The sequence below is a fragment of the Osmerus eperlanus genome, chromosome 16, assembly GCF_963692335.1.
Source record: "Osmerus eperlanus chromosome 16, fOsmEpe2.1, whole genome shotgun sequence".
Classification (NCBI taxonomy): Eukaryota; Metazoa; Chordata; class Actinopteri; order Osmeriformes; family Osmeridae; genus Osmerus; species Osmerus eperlanus.
In genome coordinates this window covers 9,202,559-9,213,734 of record NC_085033.1, presented here as the reverse complement: position 1 = coordinate 9,213,734, position 11,176 = coordinate 9,202,559, and the positions used below count along the sequence as shown (strand labels likewise).

The window sequence follows — 11,176 nt, the reverse complement described above, 5'->3', positions numbered from 1 at the left end:
TAGCACCAAAAAAACAATAAACTGTCAAAACTCAACAATTTACGGGTCCCACTTTCTGTTTATACGATTACTCAACGATTCTACAGGTGTAGGCTACTTATAGAATAAGCCTAACATTGACTATTTGGAATGGCAGGATCAGGATTAAACTGATCTTATAAAATAAGGTAAGTAGCACGTTTCCAAAGTCTCACGCAAACTTAATTTTGTTCCCTAACGCGACAGCTTCATTTATATGTCAACTTATACAGCATATGAAGTTTCCCGTTTGAAGGGAATCGAGACGTCTAATCAATTTAACACCAAAACCTTTGAAAATTCATACAATTTATTTGCGTGTCATTATTCTGACATTCAGACGACGAGTCGATGTAATCGAGAAAAGACTGGAGATCTATTCTCAAATAAGTGTTTAGAAACACCAAGTAGCCGGGCCTACGTCAATAAATGTGTCATACATTTTCATCCCAAAGTCAATCTGGAGACAAGGATGTGTCTTTTGGATGCTCAAGTGACGACAGAAACCACGCATGTGTGACGTGGAAGAGATTGCCAGGGCGTGTGTTATGTGGGTACCATTCATTAATTCATAGAAAATTGTGCAACGCAGTTACATAGCATGATGATGATATCACTATAGTTCATCTTTATGCACGGATTACATCCTAAATTCAACATAAATTTTCCATGATATAATAGTACTCAAGAGGCCAGGTATCAGGATATTGGACTTTATTTACAGACTGAAGAGCCAATGCTTTAGTGACAGAATAATGAGGATATACTGAAGTGTTGCACACAGCTCACTGGAGCCCTAAACCACACATTATGAGCTGAGTGAGAGGAAAAAATGCTCAGGTTAAGAGAGGGAGAGTCAAGACTCCAACTCCAAGACTAGACTAACTGGGTAGTATGGCAACTAAGGGGATAGGTGAGAAGGTGGGCATGGTTTGTGTCTCCTCCCCTGCTTTTCATCTTCTTGTTCTTTCTCCTCCTCCTCCTCTGATGAGGAGGAGGATGTGGAGGAGGAAGAGCTGCCTGTGCTCTGAGCTGACTTCTCTTCACTCCCCGAGTCCTCTGAGTCATCTTCATCACTGGAGTTAGAATCATCATCCTCTTCCTCACTCGGGTCTGCTGCTTGCTCTAAAGGAACAAGCCCCCAGGCCTGTTACCACCCAGCATGATTTAATAAGACACATTTTTGTCTCAGAAGTTTTGTTCTGAATGTGTGTGGAACTCTCTCTCACCTGTCAGCAGCTTCTCCTGGATCAGCAGGAGGAACTGTGTGGCCTCTGGGTTCTCTGGTTCATAGATAAGAACTGGAAAAACAAGCAAGGAGAGTCTCATGAATGGGAAGCACACTGTAGTGTCAGAGAGACAAGGAGAAAGAAAAAAAATCCCAAAGTGCTAAACACATACTCATCTGACACAGTTTCTTGGCCAGAAGGTAGTCTTTCTCCATCACAGACTTGAGAAACTACCAACAAGCACAGATACCAAATCACTCACATAACTCTCTGTCTATGTACTGAGAAAAATCACTGATACATTTGGCCCAGTAGTATGCAAATTATGCAAAGTTATTTACAAATTGCGTCATGGAATAATAGGTTTACCTCAGCCATCAGTTCAAGTGGAGCTTGGTACCCTTCATCCTGCTCTTCTTCCTCAGTGCAGTCTTCCTCTGACTCCGGGGAAGGGATGAGCACTGCGGGTGATGGTAGGGCACAAATCTTTCTTTCTGCATCACAACCCAAGACAATCATCATTTTCACTACCAAAAGTAACATCCTCAACATGTGTGCAGTTCTGTGTGCTACTATATAGAACAATTATAGTATTCTATTATGTGTCCTGTTACATAGTCACCATACCTGTTGTCAGTGATTTTGACTGCTTTGGGCTGTTGTTATCATTCCTGTTAGAGACTTGATTGGAGAATACAGTGGCTACTGCATTTCTCCCTATTCTGGAATCGTCAGTGATGTTAAGACACTGGATGTAGTTGATATTTAGAGCTCTTACTGCTGTAGACTATACATTTAAAAGACACGTATAGGCTACTCCACAGATACCACTTTGGTACTGACCCTGATCTGCTCTCCCTGGATTTCTCTGGAGCTGGCTCTATGAAAGATACACAAAAAAGAATCTCTGAATATAGACATCAGGCACATCAACATGTGTACAAAGTGAAAGCTAACTCTCACCTCCTGCAGACAACACGTTCTGTGCTACTGGGTGACCATTCTGAAACAGCAATGGCAGATTTGTAGGAAATACAAGGAGTCTTGGTACAAAGAGCCACAGATGACTTTTACTGCATTACCCTATGTCAACTATGATCGTCACTACGTTGGCAAAATAATCAGTGTAAGTGCATTGATACCCACCTTCACAGAATGTGACACTGCAGTGACAGGTTGGCTCCTTCTGTTAAGACATTGGTTTTCAAAAGTGTATTCACTATTCCTCAGCAACTGACAAACCATGTGAACTTTGACTGGTTGGAATATTAATATAAAAACTAAGATCTGAAAAACAAAAAATGCAAGTGTCTCACCGAGGAAAATCAGTGGGGGGATTTTCTCCAACAGTCTCTGGAACTACAGTCACATGATCTGTTTGGCAAAATTCAAAACAGCTCCATCATTGTGCAGCACTGTCAAAATCAAAGGGTGACTATGCCAAGAGAAACAGAAGACTATACCTTGTGTCCCGGGGGGGTCAATGCATGCAGGGGACATCTGTAAAGTTTCATATTGGCAGGTGTATCATACAGTGTATAGACAGCATTAAACAAATATTACAGAAACGTGAAATCTTAAAAAAAAAAATCAGCTCTAAGCAATTTGAGAAAGTTTAAGAAATGTTGGGAGAAATCAGAATTTAACAGCTTACCTGTTCATGTGGTGTTTGCTTTGAGGACGTCCCCACACATTCTAATCTGAAGTTAAGAGTGCAGTGACGTAAACAGACATGTAGGCTATGGGGTTAATAGAATTGGGGCCTCCAAATACCACCAATACGGGCAATACAAACCCACTGCTTCCCCTCAATTCGAATACTGGACTAACATAGTTGCATCTTTACATGAAACGTAGATGTAGCATGTATGGCAATTGCTACAGCTATTGACAGTTATTCTGTCACTAACTGTAGAACGTCTCTCAAGAAATAGTTAGTGCTACTTTGTAACAAGTAGCATTAACTCGTAGTTAGCTAGCTAGAAAGACACGTTTAATGCTAGCTAGCTCTAGTCCGCTCACCTGCTCATGTGTGCAACTAGAGATTTGCCGACAGAGTTTGTTTGCAACAAATATATATTTTTTTACTTTTACTTTAAATATTTACGCGATTCTTACGATTTACTATATTCCTTTATCTTTCCGACCGACAAAATAGTTAGACCATTTAGTTGTTGTGGCTAAGCTATAACCAGTCAACAAGCAGCACGCAAAATGAGAAGAAGACACAAACTTGCGTCTCCATGGCAACGAACGCCCCTCCGCTGTTCTCGCGTTCAGCCTAGTCCCCCATTTTCTTATTCAGAGCCTTTCTTGCTGTCATTAAACCGATCGCATTTTATCTATGAATTTGAAGTAACTTCAACAGTATTTGTGCGCTTACGCAGTTACTTGTAACTATTTGTATCGCACAGGGAAATAGACAGAGGGAGAGAGAGACAGAGGGAGAGATTATCTGGGTCAGCCTGGTCTCACCTCACCGCTCGGCAAGGTCCTGCCATTTCTTGCCCCTAGTAAGCTGGTCAAGTACCCGCTGTCTCTCTAGATTTGTGTTAATAATTGACTGTGGAGGAAGGACTTGGTAAATTGAAACATGCCTAGCTTGCTCAAACAGACAGGTAAACACATTTGATTGACAGTCTTGCAAATTATTTGGGGTGAAACAGACTTAATACACAGAAGAATATTGAATGAACGCTTCAATGACAGTTGGGTCTGCATCTCTGGCCTTACTGCCTGCCAGACAACAAACCAGTCAGGCTAGGAGTGTCCTAGTCAACTGGGGTGGCAACATGCCCCAAATAAAATGTTGTAGACTAACAAGAGGTAAGTAGGTTTCTCTCTCTTTCTATCCTCCCTCTCTCTTTCTATCCTCCCTCTCTCTCTCTCTCCCTGTCTCTCTCTCTCTCACACACACACACACACACACACACACACACACACACACACACACAGCAATTACCCAAGGCACTGGCCCTTAATGCTGAGACAAAATGCTCCTTTGGGATACCTCTCATGCATGCTGAACCATGTGTGTGTGCGTTTATGTGTGTGTGTATGTGTGTGTGTGTGTGTGTGTGTGTGTCTAGACCATCCTAGTATTCTTGTCAAGACAGAGAGCACTTAGGAACCAGCTCACTTGAATAAGTGAGGTATAGAGTGTTTAAAAACCCTGAAAGAGTGAGACACACAGTGGACGGGCTGGGTGGAATGGTGTTTAGTGTCTTTGAATGCCATGATAAAATGACAGAAACAAAGACATAGCAAACAGGAATCCAAAATAGAAGACTTTTATTTACCAGTGTTGAAATGCAAAAACATATTGCCACATTGATGCCCAATACGTTAGGCAGATGGATATAGCTCAGCGGTCACACACGCACACACACACACCTGCCGCAGACGGTTGGTGGGAAAATATATTTGAGACAGACGACATGATAACAGAATCATTTCACACTCCACTGAACCACCCTGTAGCCTGTGTATGGTAGTGGGCTTGTGTGTGCTTGATGGTAGCTATGGTAAGGTGCCAGAGACCTTTCACTAAATCACATGCCAGAATCCATTTTGACACTGTGAATAGAAACACATCAGAAGAGGGAATACGAGGGGTGTTTTGTTGTTGTGACATCACAATGTCCAGCTCACTGGAATCTATATCTCTGTGACAGAGCTGTATACTGTAGTTACCATAGATATATGGTAGTTACTACCATAGATACTACCACCAGAACTTACATACAGAAATTAGTTCGACATAACAATGAACAGTTCCCTGAAAGAAAAAAAAAACCTTTATTGGAAAGAACACGTTTGAGACGTTCTGTCGCGACAAATTGATTTTGTCACAAAAAACAGCATTTGTGTCTGTGCGTGCACGTGTGTGTGTGTTTGTTTGACTCTCCACATGCTTCAGAGCACTGGCAGAGGGAAGGCTAATTGCAAATGCAAATTGCAATCAGAGGAACTGATTTGAGAGAGAGAGGATAATTACCCCATTATGGCTAGTGTCATTGTGTGTGTGTGTGTGTGTGTGTGTGTGTGTGTGTGTGTGTGTGTGTGTGTGTGTGCTCTTACCAAGAGTCATGTGATGCCTTTACCAAAAGACTATGTGACTTTGTAACAAATAATTATATATCAGCTAAAACTGAGCAGATATGCTACTTTATCTGTGTATTCTGCTGCCTCTTACCCAGAGGAGAGAGGCCTCTAGTGGATGACTAAGCTATGGATGCCTACCCACATGTATTGAGAGTGAAGGACTAGCCAACGTCAGCATCACTTAACGCATGAGCCTAATACTGTACATGATCGGACAGTGCACTTTAATATTGGTTCAGTACATTGAACTTAATGTGGTGTGGAAATCTATTGACTCATTTGCTTCAGAAGGCACAGAGGAAAGTGCATAATCTATTTTCTTCACCACAAATTGTATAGGAAACATGCTGCCAGGTCTGTTTAGCTCTAATGGCTCCTATTCTGCACAAGTGTGTAAGAAAGAGATAGAAAGAAAGACAGAAAGAGAGAGACAGAAAGAAGGAGAAAGAAATAAAGAGAAGGCAAGAGTTAGTGTTTCAATAACAAGTTCAGTTTTTATGTGTTCTCATTTAGAGGCCTATTACATCTGCAGTCTTGTTTCTGTCCTTGTAACATAGGCTAAGGGGCTTTTGGCTAATCTGAATATCATTATGGAAACTTTGCATATAAAAAGAACTCTGTTATGGTGAGTGACTTTAGCCTCAGGACACCCGTTGTGTTTGATTTCAACATGACTGAAACGGATAAAGAGTTCTGTCTCATTGAATGTTAGACTGTTATTATCCACAGGAGTGCCAGGATGGTGTGGGCTTGGCCTGCACTATTAAAGATGATTTTAATGTTGGTTGGTCATCATCATTGTTATAAGCTCCGTAAGCGCTCTCTCTTCGCTCTCTTTCTTTCTCTTTCTGTCTTACAAGAATATATCTCCCTCTGTCAATTTATCATTCCACTGCTCATCTACTCTCTTCATCTCTTCATTTTCAGTCTCACTCCATCTCTGTTGCTCCCTTTCTTGTCACTCTCTTCTCAGTCCCTTTCTCTCGTTTCATGGCCTTTGTCTCCATCCTGAAGTTGCTGTTCTTCACCAGTCACACAATTATATACATTTTAGGTTGCTTCAGGGTTTTATATTACATTTGAATAATTTCTGTGTTTTCAGGGTATTCCCTTTATTGGCAAAAAGCTCTGAAAACCTTAAATAAGACCACTGTCATGAAGCAAACTAGGAACATAGAGTAAGAAGATGTGGTGAAAATTGATGTTTTCGCAAGACAGAGTAAAAGCTAACTATTCTGGATGCTTCAATGCTAAACTGGAATCTTGGGATTTTAACACTACGAACAAAATGACACACACACACCCCTGGGGTACACACACATCCAATGTGTTTATGTGTGTCTGCCCCTCCATCACTCTTCAGTGTGCACAGGGTGACGGGGAGAAAAGCTGCTGACAAAGAGAGAGAAAAACATCCTCCTTCTCTTCTCCTCTCCTGCTCTCCTGCTCTCCCTCTTGAAGACGTACATGATTTGGTCATTTGAGTGACGGGTAAATTGGCCCTTTGAAATCACTGGAGGGACAGAAAGACTAGTCCAGGCACATGGCCTGCATCCTTGAACTACGTCATACGTCATGTGGGCATAGCAGCATCACAGCTGCTTTAGGATACCATAACACTGGGTATCGTCAAGAAAATCCCATCAGTACTATAATGAATGAGCCGTCAGTGTCACTCTTCCCTACATCTTCTTTCTCTCCCCCTATTTCTTCAAGTCTCCCTGTCTCTTTCTGTAGTTCATGTGTGTATGTGTGTGTGTCATTTAGCCCGGTTTTGTGGGGGCCATTTGTCTTCTCTCACAATACACCTTGTGAGTGTTGATAAGGGTTGAAAAATTACTGAACACAAGTTGCTCCCGTCACATGCATGCTAGTTCAGATCACACACACACACTCCCTCTAATATTTCACGTGGAGAAGAAAGGAGGGCATGCATCATTCTGACGGAGGGAGAATGGAGAGAGACATCTCTCTGTTATCTGCACACGCTCACTGTAAGAGATTTATAGTACACGGCTTTAATGGTTCTTCCCACCCACCTTCCCCCTCTCTCTCTGTCTCACCTCCAACTCTCTCTCTCTCCCTCTCTCTCCCTCCCTCCCTCTCTCTCCCTCTCTCTCTCTCTCTCTCTCTCTCTCTCTCTCTCTCTCTCTCTCTCTCTCTCTCTCTCTCTTACACAAACACATTTTCTTCTCCTTTCCACCATCTTTATGTGTGAATAAAGACCTCAATGTCTGAAGTTTGATTTGTGGCTAAAAATGAAGTATCTGTGAATTAGAACTGAGACAGGGGAGAGAGAAAAGAACCACCAGTTAGGAGAGGGGAACATACCTCAACCAGTGTGTGCTAAGTTATGTCCCCTAGTAAACTATCAGGCTAAGCCTTGTGACATCAATACATGACTCCCTAATAGGGGATGTATCAGTGTAAAGCACACACCACTTAAGGACGTGATTTATAATGTGTGTGTGAGTGTGTGTGTCCCCAAGTGTGTGTGTGTGTGTGATTATGTTCAATCAGAGTACATCAGTCCTGTGCTCCTAATGGCTAAGATGACTGGAACAGAACAATTGTTTCCTCTTGACCTCCTTTTGCTCATTTTATATAACATAAACATGAAGCGAGTGGATGAGAGGAACAACAAGAGGGGGAGAGAGCTAAGCTGGGTGTACAGACAGAGACCTCGTTGTTGCCTAAATAGATACACCCAACCATGATGAGTTTCAGGCCACGTCCTTCTCTCCCTCTACACCTATTCCATGTTTAATACAGTGTCCACAAACTGCTGCCCACCTGTTCAGTATGATCAAGGGCAACACAAGGACGCCTCATTTTCTCTCTACCTCTCAGCTCTCTCAGCTCTCTCTCTCTGTCTATCTCTCTCTACCTTCCAGCTCTTTTTGTCTCTCAGCTCTCTTTGTATCGCAGCTCTCTCTCTCTGTCTTTCTCTCTCTTTCCCTCAGCTCTCTTTCTCTCTTTCCCCATTTGTCCCACAGCTATACAGTGTAACAATAGGATCAAAGGCCTGTATCTGAATGTTCAGAATTCTACATAGTCTAAAAATGTCTGCATTACTGACCTAAATCACTAATCCATTAGATGTTGTGTGTGTGTGTGATTTTCCAGATATTCTGTGTGTAAATCTTAGTAATTGTCCAATTACTAATTGGTACAGTTTGAATGAACATAATAAAAAAAAAAATAATAATATGAAATTTCTTGCATGTTTGTATGCAAGAATGGTTTGCACTCCACACCCCTACCCACTCCCCCTCACCCGACCCATACAAGCACACACCCTTTCACCCACCAATAGAACCCTATAATTTGCCAGATGCAGCAAATGACTTGTTACCATGGCAACTAAAATGGGTAGAGTTTTTCTCTCTCTATTCTCTTTTTTGGCTGAGGTCTACACACACATGCAGCATAAAATGACAAACACACACAGATGCACACACACTGTGCTGTTACTGGTTGAGGTGCAGCAGAGACTAGGGAACAGAAAGAGAGATAGCAGAAGTCTCTCCCATTTAAGGGGGTGCCCCCAATCATCTGATGCCAAACGCATTCTCTAAAAAAAAATGAAACAACACGTCAATATGAAAAAAAAACTACAAAAAAACTATATATTTATTTTCTGACTTTGTGTATCAGCCCTGGCATGGTCTAATCCAGTACCCTTGGATGAGATGGAGAGGATCCTGGGAAATAGAATGAGCTGAACTGACACTAACACTGAGAGACAGGCTCATTGACTCTGAGCCTTCCTGCATACTAATTCAACAAAATAGAAAAACACACAGGCAAAACACAAATACAGACACACACACACACACACACACACACACACACACACACACTGCACTGTCACTGCACAAAACGATGAAGAGGTTACCCTAACGGTCAACTGGGTGTGTGCATCAAACCCATTCTAAAATTAACATAATTAACATTTATGAAACAACCTTTATGGTTAGGAGAGAAATGCTGGTGTTTCTGTAATAAGCCTTCTGCAACCCAAAGTAGGGTAACGCTGAGCTTGTAGAACCTAGCGGGCAGGGGATTATCCTCACCCACACACACACACACACATACGCACGCGCACAACTACACACTGTGGCTGCGTCTGGTTGGAGCTGATAAGAGGAATTTTCCTCTCCTCAGGGAATCAAGTAAGAAAGCAAATAGAGGGATGGAAATGTGGAGAGAGGGATGGGGGAGGAGTAGAATGAGGGATGGGGAGGAGTGGAAAGAGGGATGGGGGGAGGAGTGTACTGTAGCTGATGCAGAGGGGATAGTTGAGATTTGAGGGATGAGTGTGTGTGAGGCCTCCCTGTCATCCTTAACACAGAAAGGCACATGCAGCTGCCGTCATCCTTACATGCCTGCCAGACATCCAGACTCATTTGCATCTAAACCACTGTGGCCAGTATTTTGCTGGTGCACAGCACTGACCAAACTCTAAAAGCAACAAATACAATCGAGGTGAAAGCCTTTTCTGAGATGAAAACGAGAGTATCTGAGCAAAATTCTAAACTGTGACGCATTCTGACAGTTTGAGAATGTTATTTGGTTGTTGCTCTCTCTCTGTGTGTGTGTGGCATGCTTCTTTAAGGAGATGGCAGCTAATCAATAAACACCATGTAAATCCACATACACAATGTTCTACAGGGGGTAAGTATCGAGCATCCGACTCCATTAATCCCAATACTCCTGGCACAGTTACCTAAGTGTCAAAGCCACAGAAAATACGCTTGAGCATGTCTGTGTGTTTGTATATGTGTACGCATGTGAGATGATCACAGTGACGTCAGCATTCTTCCTCTTCACTTCCTGTCAAGTTATGCAAACCTGCATTTAAACCTAGAGAGGCCAATCAGAGCTCTGCTCTGAGCATTTACATAGATCTGCATATAAGTAAAGTGCATGCAATTCTAGGCCAGCTTTTGGCTACGTGGGGCCCTAAGCTAACTTGATGGCGGTCCTAGGATGGGAGCGGGAGGTGCTGACACCTTCCTGTAATTCTATTTCTATATTTCTAATTCTATATTTTTCAGTACAAACTACCTGGGCATATCAAGCAGATCAAAAAATAGCTTTTTAAGGGTATTTTGATGACCAAGGCCATGGGTTGCAGGTCTGGATGAGAGGATCCTGCTGACAGGACAGAAGTGGCCTCTACTGTGACCCTGAGAAGACTGAAGACTCAGCTGGATCCAGGACAATCTGCTGAGAAGAGCACGAACGAGGCCTTCTCTGGAATACCAGAAGACCTCAACCTCAACAGTGTTTCACACATATACACACCTCCATAAAGCTGAACTGGCCACATAACTGTGAATGACCTGCCAAAGAGCAGCAGAGGTAAACTACATCATTGAGAAAGGACAGTGATCGTTAATAATAATAGGCGTCCAATGTATGTTTACGTCATGATCTTGTGGATGTTTCTGCAAGGGGTCCCTCACTTAGACTTGGTGCTGATTGGAGGCAGGCAGGCTGCAGCACACACATGAACCAATCACATGGTGATGTGTCACATTTACCCCCCTTGTGGTGTCTCTGTCCTCACAGCTAGTGGGTGTGGACATGGTAAGCAGCCAGGAGACACACAAACACACACAAACATGCTAACATCACTGGACAACCTTTCACTTCCCATTAAGTTCAGCGCTGCCCTGAGGAGGGGGGTAAAAATACCTCACCATAGAAAGGATGAACCAAAACAACACTATGAATGCATGTGTGCTTGTTCATGTGGATCCTTGGTTATGCCTGGTATTGCTGACCACTGCTCTATCTTTTTGTGGTTGTAATACAAA

General features: G+C 42.6%; 1 protein-coding gene across 2 annotated transcripts; it reads right to left on the bottom strand.

The window, feature by feature from the left end:
• Positions 1 to 725: 725 nt before the first annotated feature.
• Positions 726 to 3,489, bottom strand: erich2 (glutamate-rich 2). Of its 2 annotated transcripts, none has more exons than XM_062480984.1 (12): positions 3,270 to 3,489; positions 2,902 to 2,947; positions 2,711 to 2,747; positions 2,564 to 2,621; positions 2,394 to 2,433; positions 2,211 to 2,250; positions 2,091 to 2,127; positions 1,875 to 1,969; positions 1,617 to 1,741; positions 1,420 to 1,477; positions 1,248 to 1,319; positions 726 to 1,143 (listed from the first exon to the last, which is right to left on the bottom strand). In XM_062480984.1, the coding sequence occupies exons 1-12, from the start codon at positions 3,275 to 3,277 to the stop codon at positions 920 to 922; spliced, it is 840 nt and encodes a 279-aa protein (XP_062336968.1). In that variant the 5' UTR covers positions 3,278 to 3,489; the 3' UTR covers positions 726 to 919. The 2 variants fall into 2 exon arrangements, with proteins under 2 accessions (XP_062336968.1, XP_062336969.1); XM_062480985.1 differs by having other exon boundaries at positions 1,617 to 1,708.
• Positions 3,490 to 11,176: the final 7,687 nt, after the last annotated feature.